The sequence below is a fragment of the Sinohyriopsis cumingii genome, chromosome 15 (genome assembly GCF_028554795.1).
Source record: "Sinohyriopsis cumingii isolate HCF-2022 chromosome 15, ASM2855479v2, whole genome shotgun sequence".
NCBI classification, from domain to species: domain Eukaryota; kingdom Metazoa; phylum Mollusca; class Bivalvia; order Unionida; family Unionidae; genus Sinohyriopsis; species Sinohyriopsis cumingii.
The window spans coordinates 99,081,121-99,100,754 of NC_142975.1; the positions used below are offsets into that span (position 1 = coordinate 99,081,121).

Consider the following 19,634-nt stretch of genomic DNA (forward strand, 5'->3'; position numbering starts at 1 on the left):
TTCCTCAATGAAACAAACATTCTGATTAATTGTGAAATGAAAGGTCCGTGTAGAAAATATTTCAGTTGACATTCATAAAATGTATGTAGACCTTGGAGTTATTCAGTGCATATGGTCAGGGGAATTCCCTACCTGGAGAGTGAATAACACATTTTTCATGAGGGATATTATTATGATATTCACCAAGTAGAATATCAAAAATGATTGAAAATATGTGACCAAGACAGTTTTCTTATTCCTTATGGTTTTGAAAATGAGATATGCATGAGCAATAACATCACTGTACAAAGTATTGCCTTGTGGACAATTAGTAAGTACAATAATCATACAGAATGGAGTGACCAGAAAAAACATCGCTAAAAGTCTTCTAGTTTAAACTCTTGATTTGACCTTGGTATATGCCACAATATGGACCCCATTCAAGCATACCTTTGATGTGATGGATGGGATCATTATTGGAGTAAGCCAGATGCTGAGCATATTTTCAACCTTATGCTTGCACAAGAGGTGCTCTATAAAGATCAACAAGATAACATGACACGTCCTCTACAAAAAACATTTGAACACACTTATGGTCATATTTTGAAAACCAGTTTTTGTTTTGTTTTCTATTAGAATAGAAAACAAACGATAGAGTGAGAAACTTCATCATTGGGATGGTTTTTACATTCTTACTCCATTAACACCCCTCTACATCATCTAAAGTATGGTTAGATGGGGGTCCATTATTTTGTGCAAGTCTCTTGCATCTCGTATATAAATAAAGATGTTTAAAGGACAAACATCTCCCAATAAAAGTAACTATTGTCACGTCATATATACAACCACTTGTATATAAATTCTTGTTTATCTATATATATATATATTTATATATATATATATATATATATATATATATATATATATATATATATATATATATATATATATATATATATATATATACTAGAAGTAATTTATTTCTTTTTATCATTATTTGAATTATTATTATCATTAACTATTTTTTTTGTAATGAATTCATTGGATAATGTCTAATATGTCATTTGAAGAATTTTCTGAAAGGGAAGTACTATCTCCTGAATCATGTGAATATATTATAAATTATGCACATCATTTTCCAGTATTGGCATCACGGCTCAACTATAGTAAAAGCCACACAGGTCATGTAGGCATTCAACACCGAATATTTCAGTAATGAATGTCATTTTATAGAATTTGATTATACATACCTTTAATTAGCAAATATTCACTTCATTAGGGTTCTTATACATCCACAATCCTTTGGAAGGTCATTATTTAGATGCCCCGAGAGGTGCATAGGGCAAAAGCGATATTAAAGTACGTATACAGTTTTGGACAAAATTAACCTATAGGTGTGATCCGGTAAAATCCGGATTGAATGCCACGTGCTGTGATGTCACAATGAACGATACACATCTTGATAAAAAAATCGTACTACCCTATATTGTAAAGATTCCACTCGGAGTGCCTTTTTTCTCGAATCAAGTTCAGTATATGACCACCGATGTAAAAGACCATTGAGATCGATAATTTTCGACGGGAAGTTTTTTCATGACAGTTAAGGTGCAGATCGTTCAAAACGTCAGGAGTGAAGAGACTTTGGTTAAAGAAAAGTAGTTAAATTATAACAGAACAATTTATCTTTAATTGAAAATGAGCAAATGCTAATATATGACCAATGTGGATTGTGCTATACATATAAGCATGATACTTGTATCCACTTGGAAGTACAGAAATAGACACTCAACATTTCCTAAGACTTAGTTTTATTGAGACAATGCAAAAGTGTGCGCATAAGACAGTCTTTACTCTGAAAAATGAGGAATTTTCAGCCAATTGTTCTCCTCTTGCTTGCAATGTTTGACAGAAGTAGGAAAATAAACTGAATACCTGTACTTGATATGCATATTATCAATATTCATATACATAAAACGTTTGTGCCCCTGTGGTTGCAGAAGAACTAAAATATCCAGTTTTCAATGACAGCATGTTAAAACTCTACATTCTGTAGAAGAAACAAATTCAAACTTAACCACATGTACCATATTCTAAGTAAAAACATAATTTGCCTGGATTAAATTCATAATATCTCTCACGATCCTTGAAATGACCTAATCGTTGTAAAGTTTCAATCCAGCTGGATATTATAATACTGGATTATTTACTATGTATTATGAGATAACTGAACATATCCCAATTGTTTATTTTCAGACACAATATAAGGACTGTCCCAAATTGCTGAACAGAACACTAAAATGATCCAGTCACCCCATACACGATGTTACGTAAATTTGATTTAATTTATATTTTATTTAATTGTTTGTTTGTAATTTTTTTATTCCATTACATGTTATTGTAATGTAATTGGATTTGATATTTTCCAGAAACTTCATCTTGACCTAACTCTTTTCATAAACACTTATTAATATAATAAACACTGTTTCTATTTTTGACCTAGTTCTCCTGACCTTGATCCAGAAATCAGTGAGTGATGCGAACAACTTTATATTTGCATTTTAATCTCAGAGTAAAATGATTGGTTTTGTCAAGGTCATATTGGGAGTACGTGTTGTTAGGCGTGTAAACTGCTTCAAAGTGGTTCTAGAAACACGATCAGGTGACTTTTTATATGTAAATATTCTATATTCCGAAATTCTGGTTAAACCGGAATTGTACAATAGTTAGATTTAATAGTGATATTTTGAGAAATAATTTTAGTTGGGCTTTTAAACACTTAGACGTCAAGGTGCTAATTTTGTTTTGAACAGTTGAGTTGAAATTCTGTTTTATGGAATATTATTTCTCTATGAATATTTAAGTGCTCATATATAATTCTTGGACAAAGACATTTATTGAAATTTTATTCGGCATTCAAAACTGGAGTATTATTTGTATGTGGTTTAACAAGGAACTGCTGAGACAACAACACTTTGATGGTTGCAGCATATGTCATTCTTCTCCATCTTGAATTTTTCATCAGGACTCAAGCTTGGATTCACTTAGAACATTGTATTATTAGGATTTCTAACGTTCAATTCTTGGATTATTCTTTGATTATTTTTGGATTTGAATCGAATAACCTTAAGTTATCATCCTCATTTTTTCATTTTTTTCTATGGAAATAAAGTAATTGTTATGTTTTACAAAGCTTGTTGTTTTCACTTTTTGTGTTACTGTTTAAAAGAGCCTTCACGCATAGTAAAGGTAATACTGCATTTTTGTGCCTCTTCTCTCTGCAGTTTAAGTTCATTGATTTTGCCGAAAGTCTTCTACTTCTGCCAAACGTCCCCTACTTCTGAAGTCTGTTCCAAGCCAACAGCAAGTATTAGTTGCAAATGCTCCTTCAGAGGACGAGTCTCCAAAACGCAAAATTATAAACAGGTCCTTGTGTCAAGGGAGCCTGGGAGTAAATCTATATTATCAGACAAATTGAAATGAAACCTAGTTCATGACTGTTAATAAGAGCTTCAACAACTTGGTCACTCCTGACCTTTTGTATTCATAAATTTTCTTATTAAGTGGAAATGAGGAATCTGTATCACACAAACTTGTGTCAGCTACAGGAATAAATAAAAGAATCCCAAAAGTAATTTTCTCAGTTCCCAGATTATATAAACCAAATTAAGCAATTAAAAAATGTAGAAGCAAATGTTCTATATTTAAACATAAAGTTTGTAGAAATCAGCACATGTATTATCTTCTCATTGTAAATAGATGGATAAATATCTACATTACTTTCAAGTAATTCAGGAGAATGCATACACAGAACAAATCTTCAATCCTAGACTCCTTTGTGAGAAATACCTTCAGCATTAGCAGACTCTGTGCCACATCTTTATATATTTTAAAATAGCTTTTGATAAGGTATGGCATAAAGCCTTTTGGGCAACTATGAGGAAGTAAAACATCAGCTCAAGCCTGGTACAGGTTGTTCAGCACCTCTACGACAACGCCACTGGTGCTGTTCTCATCAATGGCAGCAGAGGTGATTGGTTTCGAACAACAGTTGGAATCAGACAGGGATGTACATTGTCACTCACACTCTCATGGAGAATGCCTTGCATGACGACAATGACACTCTCAGCATCAGAGGAAGAACAATCACCAACCTTTGCTTTGCAGATGATATTGATGGTTTAGCAGGAGATGAAAAAGAACTGGCTGACTTGGTTGAGCGCCTCAACACTATCACCACAACATTCAGTGTGGATATTAGTGCCAAAAAAACAAACTGATGAAAGCAACACCAATGCATCAGTGCAGAAATAAAAGTCAGTGGAGAAAAGCTGGAAAGAGTCACAAGCTTCAAGTACCAGGGATCAATTATCACAGATGCGGGCTCCAAACCAGAACTACTTTGCAGGACTGCTCAGACATCAAGAGACATAACAAGGTTCAGACTAATATGGAAATATACCAACATTGATTTTGGTTCCAAAATAAGTCGGATGGGCTCAATTATCATATCCATCTTTTCTGCATCCTTGTGAAACATGGACACTCACATCAGATCTATAAAGAAGGAATCAAACCTTTAAAATGAGATGATACAGCAAGATCTTAGGTATCTCATGCATTGACCATGTAACCAGCGAAGAAGTCCACAACAGGATCCAATGAGCCATTTGATCCTCCTATGAAGACCTTTTGACCACTGTAAAAAAAGCCCAAACTGAAGTGGTACGGTGATGTCACAAGATCATCTGGACTGGCAAAAGCAATCCAAGCACAATGCTAGGGTGAAGAAGAAGAGGCAGACAGACAAAGAGGTGGGAAGACAGGCATGAGATTTGGAGATTCCCAAAGGGCAGTAGAGAACAGGGAACGATAGAACGAATTGTTTGTAAAGTCAACTGTAGTACCACAACGACTTCTTAGGTTAAGGGATTGATGATGATGATGATGATGAATCAAAGAAATGCAAGATCCATGTAGAAGAACAAAAGCTATTATACAACATTGCTTTGAATGAGACTATTGAAGCCATTTGTTCATAAGATTACTGGCAAGTTGTGAATAGTGGCAACAATTCTTTGAAGTTGGATTTTACTCCATATATTTAAAATGCCAAGTATAAATACTTCAGTTGTAGGAACAGTGCTCATGTGAGAATCGTTTTTTTAATGTGATTCAGGAAGCAATAAGCTGTCATCAAAGCAAGCAAAGCTCAGCAAAATTGAATTTCACAATTCCAGCCTGACAAAGTTTTACTTTGTGAAACACAGTAGCAAGGGCAAGGGTTTTAATTATTTGCACACACTACAAAACAACATATTGATGTAAGTCATTCTGAAGTATTTAATGTCTGTGAACATTGGAGCACGACCTATATGTAACAAATTCAACATGTAAGACTGTATGTAACATGTCTATTTATTATTAATTATATTTAACTTGTTAAAATAAAAACTATGAATTGACACAAGCATTTCAGGATGACTTTTGCCATTAAAAATATTAATTGAAAGAACTTGTATTGCACATATAACTTGTGTTCAGAAAGCTTTAACATTTGAACTGCATCCGGCAGGAGCATTTACTACTGCATTACCTGTAAAGCCTCATCAAATTGGCAAATATGATGTCCCCATCACCATTTACCTCAATGACATGGTCAGGACTAAATGTGGAGTACCTTCATTTTTGTTATGATAAGCATATATCATGATCAAACTATATTAGTCAAATTTCTGACAATCTTAACATTATAATCCTCAACAACTCAGGGTCTGACCAAGATTCACTAAAGAAGTTTGAACAACATTACCATCCAGTCTATGTCGAGTACAACAATACATGAATCTCAAAAATAACCCCAACCAAATTGGGAACATTGCTGTTATGTAGCCTTGTTATACATCTGTGCTAAATAAAGCATTATTAATTATAAAGAATTCACATAAAATATTATATAAAGATGAAGCCAATAAAATATATAACTCACCGATCTTTGTCAGAATTACAATACAGCTAATGCAGACGATAGTTATAATTGCAAAGCATATGCAATGACCTCGGCGAAGGTAATCACCTGTAATATAAAGTTGTTTACATTCAGAATATAAAACAGTAAGCCTATGTGACCATGACTCTAATATTTCAGATTATAAAATAGTAAAAGACATGTGACCATAACTCTATTATTTCAGGTTATAAAACAGTAAACGTCACATGATCATAAATCTAGTTTTTCAGGTTATAAAACAGTTAAAGTCACATGACCATAACTATATTATTTCATGTTAAGGCATGTCATCTATCTTAATGGTGTCGTGTGATATATTATACTGAACTTGCCTTGTTACAAACATAGAACACAAACTAAACACCAAAGTCAGAGCGCATAGAATGGCTACATTTTGGGGGTTTAGAGAAATAAAATCCGGGGTCAGAGTTATAACTGTTTTGAAAGAGGACGCAAAGAAGATCCCCACTATTGTCTATGTGATTGGTTTACTCTTACGCACATGTTATAGATGATGTGAAAATGATATAATTTGCTCAAGGTGTAAACAGGTGCGGCATGAGCCAAGAAATTGTAAAAATCCAGTAGTGGTTGCTAATTATGCCAGTAAAGTAGCCAACATAGTACATACCGCAGATTAAGAAATCCTTAGAGCACATTGAAACCTACAAACTCAAGTAGGTCAATTGATTAGTAGAAAATGAAACACAAGTTCAAAATGGAAAGGAAAAGGAACCTTGCCTAGAAGAAAAGAACGAGTTAAGTGCTTCAGTGGTTGAAACTAAAAGGCCAAATATAAACCTAACGGAGATCAAAGGGGATGGGAATTCTTAAAATGAGCAAGGGTGGAGGGACTACCTTAGTCCGAATAAGACTGGGAGTGCCACTACACCAATAAGAAGAGGGCAAAATGCCCTAAGGAATAGGTTTAAAATCCTGGGGAAAGAAAGCTCAATAGATCAAGTTGATAAGGTGCAAGAATCATAAACTATGCCACTGTCAGATATCCCATTAACCTCAACCCGTAAGTTTAAAAAAGGAAGGAAAATAGATCCAAATCAAGTTCATCACAGGGAAGTGAGGACATGAAAGTGGAGTTTGATACTCCACAAATAGCGCATGACAAAAATGGGGCAAATATGCTGCAACACAAATGAAGAGACAAGAAAAAGACGAATAGAACGAAGACAAACGTACAAACGAGGAAGACGAAACGGAAGAGAGCGACGAAGATGACGGAATGGAAAAGGAAACAGGACCGGAGACAGACAGTGGAAAGGACGATGATATGGATAAAATAGACTCCGAAAAGACGGACACAAATGAAACAAATGCAAATAATACAGTTGAAGAAATGGAAGAGGTGACAGTGCCCACAAAAATCACTGAATAAATACCCTTTAAAAGATAAATAAAGAATAAAATAGAACCTACTAATAAAGTAAAAATGTTGCGACCTGGTGGAGAGAACAAAAAATGGAGGGAAAAAGTTCCGTATAATCTCAACAAACTTAAATGGAGCAAGCAGTGATAAAAATTAGCAAACTAAAAAATGTAGGGAATTAAGATATACTATTTCTACAAGAAACACACAACCAATTTACAAAAGAATTGGCAACTTTCTGTGAAGAAGAAATTGATGGAGTGTTAATCCTTAATCATTATAAAGGGAAGACAAAAGAGGAGGAGTAGCTACCTTAATTGAAAATAAAAGAGGAATACATTGGGAGAGGATAGAAGAAGGAACAAATCTTGCTGGAAGGATGCTACACATCCTAATATAAAATATTCACTACAGAAATGTATATATATATATATATATATATATATATATATATATATATATATATATATATATATATATATATATATATATATATATATATATATATATATATATATATATATATATATATATATATATATATATATATATATATATATATATATATATATATATATATATATATATATATATATATATATATATATATATATACATATGCCTGCAAACAAATACAAGAAACAAAGTTGTATAGATAACCTTTTAAAGAACCTGGAGAAATTGTCAGTCGAAAACATTGTTTTTTGTTTTTGTTTTTTTTTTGGGGGGGACTTCATCAAGGTGGGGTGTGAAATTGATCGGGTAGGGAAACTAACAACTACGGACACTATGTTTAAACCACTAATGAAACACGTTTTGAGCAAACACAAATTATTAGATGTGTACAGAATACTGAATATACTAAAAAGGGAATATACCTTTGAGTATAAAGAAGATAAACGTAGTAGACTGGACAAGTTTAATTGCACCAATTTTGATAATAAAGTAAATGTAAAGGCAGGAATCAACAACATAAAAGTGTCTAATCATCAATTAATTTATCTAGAAAAATGTATATAAGAGAAACCTAAATGGGGAAAAGGGTTGTGGAAAATGAACAACAAAATTTTAGAAGAAAAAGAATTTGTAGAGAAAATAAAAGCAATTAAAAAGACTTTATCAGTAAAGGAAATAAGGATATTATTAATGAGTGGGACACTTTAAACAAATTTTGTTTAAAAGAACTCCATCAGCTACTCGTTTATAAGGAGAGAAAAGCAAAAAATGGAGAAAGAATCTATAAAAAGAAGACTAGAGGAAAATCTAACTGAAGATGAAGAACAAAAACTAAATGATAGACTAAACATAATCCTAAATGAGGAAAAGAATGGCAGAGAAATTATAGCGGGAACATTTACAAAAATATATAAAAAGACAGAAAGGCTATATAAAAGAGAAGAATTAAGGAGAGGAGGGGAAAAACATGTATAACATTTTAATGATGGGGAGAGAGCAATATCGGGGAAAACCGAAACTTTAGATTACATCAGGGAATTTTATAGTAACCTGTACAAATCACAATAAATCGAAGAAGATATTATAGACAATTATTTAGACGGAATACCACGTGAAATTATATTGCCAGAACATAAACTCCTATATGATGATTTCATCTCCACACAAGAAATTAAGCAGATTATAAACCAACTATCATAGAAGAAATCCCCAGTTGGAGATGTACTCACTGCGGAATTCTATCAAAAATTCCAAATTGAGTTGTCGTCCATTCTAGAATGGTTATATAATAATATACTCTTGCGAAATGAAACAGAGACCAAATCAATGAGTGAAGGAATCATTACATTAATGTACAAAGGGAAGGGGGAGAGGCAGAATATAAAAAATTGAAGGCCCATCTCCTTCATAAATATAGATTATAAAACTTTAAGTAAAGTTCTATCTAATAGAGTTAAGAAGGAAATGGGTAAAATAATTAATAATAATCAGACATGCGGGGCGCATGGCAGAGACATACAAAATAATATTCTAAGCATAATAACCATTATTGATTACTTACAAGAAAAGGACCAAAAAAGGTGCTATGGTACATTTTGACAAAAAAAAAGGCTTTTGACAGATTGGAACAAAACTATGAACAAAAAGGATTAGATAAATTTGGTTTTGGAAACAATTTCCAAACGCGGACTAAAATCCTGTACAAAGAAATCACTGCAAATGATACGTAATAGCAATTCCAATTCTGAGCATAACAATAAGGATAAGCAAAGGTATATATGGCATCCAAATCCCAAATATAATGTAAAATGTAAATACGCTCCAACAAGCTGACGATTGTACAAACGTTATAAGAGACCCAAACTCACTGAAGCACCTTGTAAAGGATTATGAGAAATTCGGTAGAGCATCAGGGTAAAAAATCAAACATGATAAAACTGAAATATTAAAAACAGGCAACTGGCGGGGGAATCACCCCTAACAGACACTGCATTTAATAACAAAAATCGAATGAAAGCATTAGGAATTTTTTTCGAAAAAGGAGAGGAAGAAGCAAACTGCACAAATATAAGTAACAAGGTAGAACGGAATGTAGATATCTGGGCGCTTACGCCACTTTTTCTAATGGAGGGAGCCCAAGTGGCTAAAATGTATATATATATGCGAAATTAATTTTATTTTACAATCCACAGATATAAACAGCAAGAAATTATATAAAATAGATAACACTATTATAAAATATATATGGAATTTTAAGACACACTATGTCAATAAAAACACTCCTTATAGAGCAAAGGAAAGGGGGTAGGGGGAAGCTAGGGTTACAGAACCCGATATTAATTAAATGTGTAAATTGTATAAATAGATTCAAACGACTAATCTGATAACTAAAATCGGCCTAGGAAGGGTTATACATATACTGGTTTGAGTTTGCAATACGAAATAGGGGAGATATCTATAAGAATAATACACTAATGAAAAAGCTGGAAATACCAAACGAATTTAAATATAGTAAAGACTTGTCAGTTAAATACAGGGATGAGTTGGATCTATGGGCATACTATGAGAAACTGACGTATAAATGGTTAAGGGATCAAAATACAAAAATTGTAAGATCTAAGGTGGAGCAAAAAATATACATATACATTGGGATAGAGCATTGGGCCGTTGGGCGAAAATAGGCTCCTTAAAAATGCAAAGCCTCTGCTTCAAATACATGCACAATGCGCGGTTGACAGGAGAGGTGGCAGTGAGATGGCATATGATCAGAGTATCGCCAAGATGTCTACTGTGTAAAAAAGAACCCTTTAGTAAAATACATACAATGGTGCTATGTGAAAAGACGCAATAGCATAGGATAGAAGTCATTTTGGAAATTAAAAAAAAAGAGAAAGGTACCGGAGGAACCATATACTCTATCTAAATGGAAATTTTGAAGAAAAAAAAATACTTCTATAAAAAACAAATTACATAACGGCTACTATGATGGCTTGTGGGCAGGTTGTCACAATAGGTCGACAGCCTGCCAGGGCTACCTAACAGGGGTGGGGGTAAAAGAGACAATGGTAGAACGCCCAAGTAGGGGCGTTATGCAAATGCGGACACGGGCCCCAATCCCACCAATCTTCCCTGGAGGGAACAAAGAAGATATGTGACATAAACACAAATTAAATATTAGCATAGAAACGAAATTATATCTTCAAGTTAAACTATACTATAATATAATATATAATTCATCATTTCCCCTTAATAGGGATGGGGCAGGCAACTATGTGGGGTAAGTACGAGGTAATGACGCCATGGAGCTATATCACATGGCGCCACGCGAAGTGGACAGGCCCTCGAAAGAGCCTAAGAAAAACATCCCACATAGAACACAAACATGCACACGCAAACATAACATAACTCGAGGGATTAGGAACCCTTTCAAACCCTTCCAACTTTCTATATTTCCTCTGAAGAAATATACAGCTCTCGTACTGTATAGTTATATAAAAAAAAAAAAATGGAACACTTTGGCTAATAATCTAAATTAAGAGCGGGCCAAACTCGAGTCTGGAGATAAAAAACTAAATAAAAAAATATGGACCCTAACTCGAGTACAGCCACCTCATTTTAAGAACAAATTCTACGAGGAGTGACACACATGATCGTACAGATAAAACAATATATTTTCTTTGTCTAATCAAAATCAACGCACCACTCACTCGTCGAAATTCAAAATTATACTTATATAATATGTAATAATAATATAGGTCAGTATGACAACTGGGGTGAATAAATAATAATGCTGTCCCAACACGAAAACTATATATAGCAATCAAACAATATAGCAAAATACACACTGCAAACATGGACTTAGAAGACATCTTGCAAGGGTCACAAATCAATTCTAGGGAAGGGATTTCGAATAAGGTGAAGGAAAACTGGCTCAGATGAACAACCCAAAAGAAAACATTAGGAAACTTTAAATACCCCATTCCACATTTAATCAGATAAATGTTTGATCGAAATTCGTTTTTTAAATATAACAAACGACACACCTTCAAGGGATACACATACACATAAAACACTATTTTTTCTTTCTTAAATTGGGGGCATCTCTCTGGCGCCACCCCCTTAAAAAAAGACTTGCCAAGAAACTTCCAAATGAAGGAAATATCGAGCATGCAACTAATTATCAATAGCTACGTTTAATTTGCTTTCATCTCCAACATAAGTAAACTTAAAAGCTAATGAAACTCAAAGAACCCAAACTATCTCATCATTATTTCCGAAGTGTTTAAAAACCTGGCATTCTAGCATGACATATAATTATACTTTTCATTAAGAGAAATTATTAAATATGATAAAACATACTAATTCATTAAAACTAATAACTCACCATTCTTGACAAAGACCAAGGTTATAATACAGATAATGCAGGCAAGAATTATAATGCCAAAGCATATGCCAAGTCCTAGGCTAAGTTGATAACCTGTAATATAAATGTGTTTACATTCAGAATATGAAACAATATTTCAGGTTATAAATCAACAAAAATGTGACAATAACAACTGCATACAACAGGAAAAATGATGTGACCATAACAAATATATAAAACAGTAAAACTGATGTGACCATAATCCTATTATTTCAGGTTAAGTCACAAACTGAAGCTCAGTTTACCCAAACTCTCTTATCATTTCACTTCCCGCATAAGTGATTCGTGTTCCCATGAGATGACACTGGTCACGTGACTGATCAAAATCGTGGTTACATTTATGTAATCAGTTTGGAAGCAGAATTTTAAAGAGAAAAACACCACATAAACAGCTTAGTTTTACGATTTTCTGCACAACACTGTTCCACGTATCATTCTTTTGCCATTCATGAACAATATTTGTTGCAGACTGGGATGCAACATTGCTGATGCTAATTGCTGGCCATTTCCCATATTTGGTGATATTCACAAAATAAAATGTCACAGATGACTCTGGCACGTCTTCCAGTACAGTTCTGATAATGAAACAAGCGTGATTGCCATTGGCATCTGCATCCCTAGGTTGGAGGAATAGTAACACTCTTGCTGATTTTGATCAGTTCCGAAATCCCATGTATGGCAATATCTGATTGGCATACCACTGCACCCGTGATAGATTCGACGTGACAATTAAGTCATGGTTACTTTCCAAGCCTTTTAATGTGAATGAAATTAATCAGCCATATCTTTAACACTTATCATTCACTTAGAATAGTCATGCAAAAGCATCTATGAAAATAAAAAGTTTATTTGTATGCAAGGTCTCAAATATCTTTAAGGATGTGCCTTCATGGTTTAATACAAACACTAATGCCAAGATATATTTATTATCAAATGATACCATAATTTATGTGTAAACCTCTGTAGTATTCACCTTTTAATTTGCAAAGACTCGTATATATTACTGAAAAGATGTACATGGTAGCAAATTTTCCTGGCATATGAATACATGCCAAGCAAAGGGATGGTTTAGCTTTTCATGCTACAGACAAATGTAATGTTTATCTGGATGGTCAGTTCAAATTCATTGAACCATTTTTTCTCAGTGTAATTATAGTTTTCACTGCCTGCTTTTATTTGCATCAAATACACCTATAACCAATGGTGGGTGTATTTTGTATTGCAATGGTGTTAGTAGCAGAAAAAGTATATCGTGAATATTTATGGAAATTAGGAATTGCTTACCAGTACTCACATGGCTAATCAACGTGCAAATATTACAGGCCACTGACTACCTATATTGTACAAACGTGTAATATTATTATAATCACAAAGAAAACACATTTTTAGGTATGCACACCATAAAAATGTTTCATTGGACTAAAAAATCCGCCTTTCGAAATGAAAAATATTATTAGGCAATCTCTGTAAACAGTCGGTAGTTTACACGTGCCAAAAACGGATATGACGTACATTTATCCCTTCTATACAACCTAGCCTTTCAAGTTTTTAATTTCACCATGTAAATGTCTGAGAGAGAGAGAGTGAATAATGATGAGCATTTTGGCAGTGTTTTGTTCTACAATATGAAGTTCTTACCAGTTAATTTTATTGTTTGTTTTTATTTTTCAAGTTGTCTTAGTGTGTGCGAGTGTAAATTACAAACTTGTCATTACTATTCAATATCCTCAGCCATATTTGCTCCACTTTTCCATACACATAAGAATAGAAATTATTTTGTGTTGAATTGGTGCACCCCCACTTGCACGGTATAACAAATTGATAATCGTACACTTTGTTTTCAAAAACAAATGAAAGAAACTAACCTTGAATTGGTACTATTTATTCCTTCATTCTTTTTCATGCAAAATGTATTAAAGATAAAAATATTTCCATGAACTCCATGTTTGTAGAAGATGCCGGCTAGTATATGCATCCTTACTGTACTGTGTATCGCTTATGTCAAATAATAAAATCGCAAAAGAGAAGAAAATATCACCCAATTGTTTGAAGGCACCTGCCATTCACGCAGATAAGTTACAAGGGGCAAACTGACCAGATTGTATTTTATCCAGGTTAATTATACGACGGTGTCTCGCAAATAAAATTTGTTATTTTAAAATAATTCACTTTGAGTGCAAATGATAATATTTTCGCTAGCATGGGTTATAAAAGTATCATTAAATAAAGTTATTGTTGTGCATACTATTTGCCCTGGAAACATTGATTATGATTACATATGGCAAACTCCTTGCTTAAAATTACCGACAGGAAATCAAATATAAAGGTTATTGTATTACAAAGCAAACCAACCCATTTTAAGTGTTCTTATGAAGTCAGCTGACACAAGGAAGCCAAGTTTAGTTTTGGATTCTTTTAAGTAGTGTGCACATTTCTTTCTTTTTGATATTAAGTCGGCCGATATAGGGGAGACAACATTGATTCCTTTTTATCTGCATTAACGGGAATTTTCAAAATAAATTTAAACAATGGAACATTTTTGAAAGCAACATAGTCTAGTGTGTCGTGCACGCATATTAATAAATGGCTGAACAGTAAATTAGTTTTCAGTATTTTCATCCAAATGTTCCCCCTATCCATAGTTTATAGTGCTTTTTTTCGAGAACAAGAAACGTACTTTATTTTGTGGGGATAAATGTACATGAATTCCTGTTGACGTCCTCTATAGGTGGGAAACAGTAGATAAGGGGAAGTAACAGCGTTGCATATGCTTATTTCGAGTAATTTAATTATTAGTTCTTCATTACACTTGATGATATCTGTTGCTCTTTTTGTGCGAGTATAAATACTTTTAATCACGTAAAGAAAATCTGATGTTGAAAGAAAAATGTTGGAGTATGGCCAAGGACCTTTAAATATGTTTACCGATCATGAACATCAGAGGATGCCAAATACTGCGATTTTAATTTTAAATCTAACCTACAGAAAAATATTCAATTCAATTTCAACTTTGATTTTTACTGGATTGATGAAGTTTGAAACTGATTATATACCACATTAAATGGCCAGAGCAAATCATGTGTAACAATTAATCTATCACCAGATGTATGTGTAAAAGTACCTATTAAACATACACAACATAATGTCAGCGCAGTGCAAGCAGAAAGACGGTGTAAATAGACCAAAATGTTAGCCAGACCAGGTGAGAAAAAAAGTATGACGCCAAAAATACATGATGTTTTTAATGTACTATAAAATGTCAATATTTTTATTGAATTTTTATTAACAAATCATGACCTAGTGGGGTGTGTGTGTAATTGACCAAATGGCGCGAAGACCAATTGAAAATGGCACAATGAATACAATGTCCTGTCTCAGTATCCAATAATTTTAAGAAAAACATTTTGTCCCTGTTGGCCAAGATTTTTAAAATAAATAATATATCATTTAAAAAGCAGCACAAATATACAGTAGAAGCTGAGCTTTTTCTTTGTGCTAGTTTAGTTCCCACTTTATTGCCTTGTTTGTGCCAGTTTTTATCCATTCATGGCGTACCCTTCAACGAGGTTTACTCTTTTTTTCCAATTTCTGCCTTCATGGGGTACCCTTCAATGAGATCTTTTTTTTCCCTTTGGATTTTCAATATATTTCTGGCTATAGTTTTCACGTACTTCTGGCTATATTTATTTGTAGCTATTTTGGCGCTCTTCACCTCTGATTTCAATTTTTACCAAGGGGAGGAAGGTGTTTCCCCTTTACGCTCACCCCTCAGTACATTTCTATATACAAAATTAAATACTATAAATTCAGACGGGTGTCCAAATATTTGCGTGCTCCTTGATTCTACGATCAACATGATAGGCACTAATTTCTGACAATTTTTTGCACCCCCACACCCGTGCAAACGCAAGGTGATGCAAAATTGCACCATCACCAGTTTCGACTGGTGATGGATGTGAGCAAATTGTTAGCTATCAGTACGTTTTCCGGTTAACTTTCAAATGATTAAATAACCTCAGGTTTAAGCTGCCAGCAATATGCCGAGTCCAGGGTTTGAACCCTTGAAGTATAGCAGTAATGGTTTGGGAATGCAATGATATTACGACAATACTGCGTAGCTTCAAGAGATATTTGTTAACACCTAATATAAATACCCGTTGATGATAAATTAATAAAGTTTTAGACAATTTATAACTATCCTGTGCTCTAGAATAATCAGCTGAAACAAAATATATATTATTATATACAAAACATAAATTATATATCTATATTCGTGCTACGTATATTGCCAAGTGGGAGAATAATCTGGAGCTGTAGCATACAAGTAGATTTATTGATTTTTCTATACATTTTCTATACATTGCAGGTCAAGCGAAACAGGTGTGGCTTTCTATAAATAACACCATATTCAAGAATGTTCCTATACAGCCTGCGGCAAAATAGGTGGTTTTCAGAGAATATATCAATACAGTGTATATTATAGTTGTGCAAACATATCAAAATTAAACGTGCACACACATTTAGATTAAGTAATTTAGTATTTTAAAATTTACGTTTAATGTAACCATTACATCTTTCTCTAATGAGTGCACAATCATTGATTTTTGGAATGCCTGTAATTCTTAGTGAGTTATTAATAGCGAATACGTATTTAGCGCAACAGACATGAGACCTTGTGTGGAAACCCTGCGTGGTATTAATATCACATAGGTATTTTAGTGGTTTTACACATGATAGAGGGATGTTTACATTTTGAGTAGAATTGAGATTCTGTCATTTTTGGCAATTCATTGCATTAATTTACTATGTACAGTAAAACGTACATCTGCTAATTTAGCGAGGTTTAATTAAACTGTTATTGAATTAATAATAATAAGTGATTCTGCGCTTGCTATGGAATCTCCTACTAGATGCATTTAATAAGTATCTTCCTGTCTGTCAAACAACAGCTGCAACAACACCAGGATGCTGCTGATGTGGAATTTACAGAGGGTACAGAAAAGTTGCATAACCAGTCACAACAGCCACTAAAGGTTTAGTCGTTGGAACAATCAACCAAAAAATAGCAACAAAAAAAAAAACTTCCAGCTGAAATAGCTGCTGCTCCAACCACCATTACAACTACCCAGGGAGGATATCAAATTATTTCCTGATGAGACTGGTGATCCAGAAGATTAACCAGAAGTTGTTCAACTAACAACAACACGCATAATTATCTTGGTTGATACATTTACTAAGGAAGGTAATGCCTCTATTAGGAATAAAGATCAAATACTTGACATTGCTGCGTTCGGGTGTCATGAAAAAGAATAACATATACAACCTGAATACAGTGGTCCCCGTCTTATACAGCCATCATTTCTGCACCAGGAAAGTGACCTTTTAAGATGGGTGGCCTTTCCAGAGGGGAAATACATACTTTGTGAGAAGTATATGTAATGTTCGTAGTAATGTTCGTATTAAGAAAGCTACATATTTCAACGCATTTGATCTCTTCGTTTAGATGTAACATTATTATTAAAGGGTTCTTCTTGTTAAAAGGGTGATATCCGAGAGGTATTGTTGTCATCCACATTGTAAAACTTTCATAAACATCATCAAAATCTTGGTACATAACTAATTTGCTTTCCATCTGCTCCATTTTCTCACTTCTGCTGAATAACCCCCTTATCAGTTACGACGTTGTTTATTCAAGTCTTTTCAACATAAAATTGTTTTATTCGAGTCTCTTTTACATAAAATGTTTCGGCAAGTCCCCTCTCCCCACCTCACGCGATGTCGAGTAGAAAAAAAAGACGTCCTTCTAAAATAATACGTCTCCGTTTACGTGATTTCATGCTAATTTTTGTAATGATGTATTCGGGTGTGCTAACTGTATGCGATGCAATTATTAGGTCGAGACTTTTGTCGACTGGATGAAATGCCTTCTTATTAATGGAAGCTATAAATGTATTGTCATGTGATTTTTCGGTGTTTGTCTGGTACTCTGTTTTGTTCAAGGTTAATGTCTCTTTATGTGTGTGTGTGTGTTCATGTACAAAATCTATTTTCAGCCTATGCTGACCCTGTTATGATCCGGGCAATTACGTCCTGTTGTAATCATCGAAGAGAAGAACTCGACAGATGTGTGAAGCCCAAAACTCTATCATAACATAGTTAAGCCCATTTCCTGTAAATGTCGGCTTTTATAGACAATGATATATTATTAATCTTAGTGTCACATGTACTTTAGTCAACACTTCATTAGTAACGGAAACTTAACATTGGGGGACTGGTATCGATGATATAGATAATTTGATTACTTACCTTACGTCACGATCTGAACTAATTATTGTTTCTCGATACATTTGTATAAAAACGGCGTCTCCTGAGGGGTACATTTCACATTTTCGTACTAATATGCTGATCGCTGGTCGCATTAGAGGGGTGACAGTTCTTAAGGGGCACTTTTGAATACAAATATGTATGTAGCATTAATACCGGGGCTTAGCAGGTGAAAGACAATGATTGAAATTTTAAAATCTTTGTTCGGGCAGTAGATGTGTATGCTGATAAATTAGATAAAGAATTGAGACAAGGACAATACAAAATGGGACGTCAACATGGAAAGTAGAAGAAGAAACACCAGGTGTGAAAGCTAAATCTGAAAAAAGGGACAGGGAAAACTAAGTTAAATAACCTACCCGGCATAGTTCTTTATAACCACAACTGGATCCACATGATGAACCACCTGAAAGAGCAGCCTTGCCACTCGCGAAAGACATCATAAATTATGATTGGTGGACGACGGGTCGGAATTAATTCCCAAGAAATCATCAATGAAGAAGCTGCTATAGGTCATTGTTTATTTACTGCAGGATTCATGGAAAGTAGCGTGTATCAGGTGCTGATTGATAAAACTACCGACGATTACTTTGGTAAGTGATCAATTAGATCGGCGATAACAAAATAATATGATTATTCACAATGCCGAACGTGGACCTAAAAGCAGCATGGTGATAAATTCACGATTACCGGTTTATAAAATAATCTGCGGAGACGCACTCTGCGATATTATTCAAGTTTTGTTTAGAAGGATACTCCGAAAAGCTATTCCGATTACAAAACAATTAGGCATGAAGGCCTTCAAAGTTGTTCGTGATAAGGTTATTGTTATTGTAGGTGATGTTGCTGGTAAAGCATTATTGGCAATCAAAGACAAACTCGCACAATTAGTACGACGAAAACCACTGCCCGTAAAACTGCACAGCAGTAAGTTATGCCATCAACTGTAAGCAAAATAATAAATCAAGCTGCTAATGAGCGGTTGAAAGAATAAGCTTGAGTGAAATCTCTGACAAAACAATCCTAAAAAAACGCAACCTAATAGTGGGTAGTGGTCTTGC

At 33.9% G+C, this 19,634-nt stretch overlaps 1 protein-coding gene across 3 annotated transcripts in view; it reads right to left on the reverse strand.

Annotated features, from left to right (window-relative positions):
* LOC149782379 (uncharacterized) overlaps positions 1-19,634 on the reverse strand; it is a 225,994-nt gene that overhangs the window by 22,579 nt on the left and 183,781 nt on the right. For all 3 annotated transcript variants that reach the window (XM_089933774.1, XM_089933773.1, XM_089933772.1), the window contains 2 exons: positions 12,211-12,303; positions 5,966-6,052 (listed from right to left, as the gene is read on the reverse strand). In XM_089933774.1, coding sequence (XP_089789900.1) covers positions 5,966-6,052; positions 12,211-12,303 — 180 coding nt within the window. The remainder of the gene's footprint in view (positions 1-5,965; positions 6,053-12,210; positions 12,304-19,634) is intronic.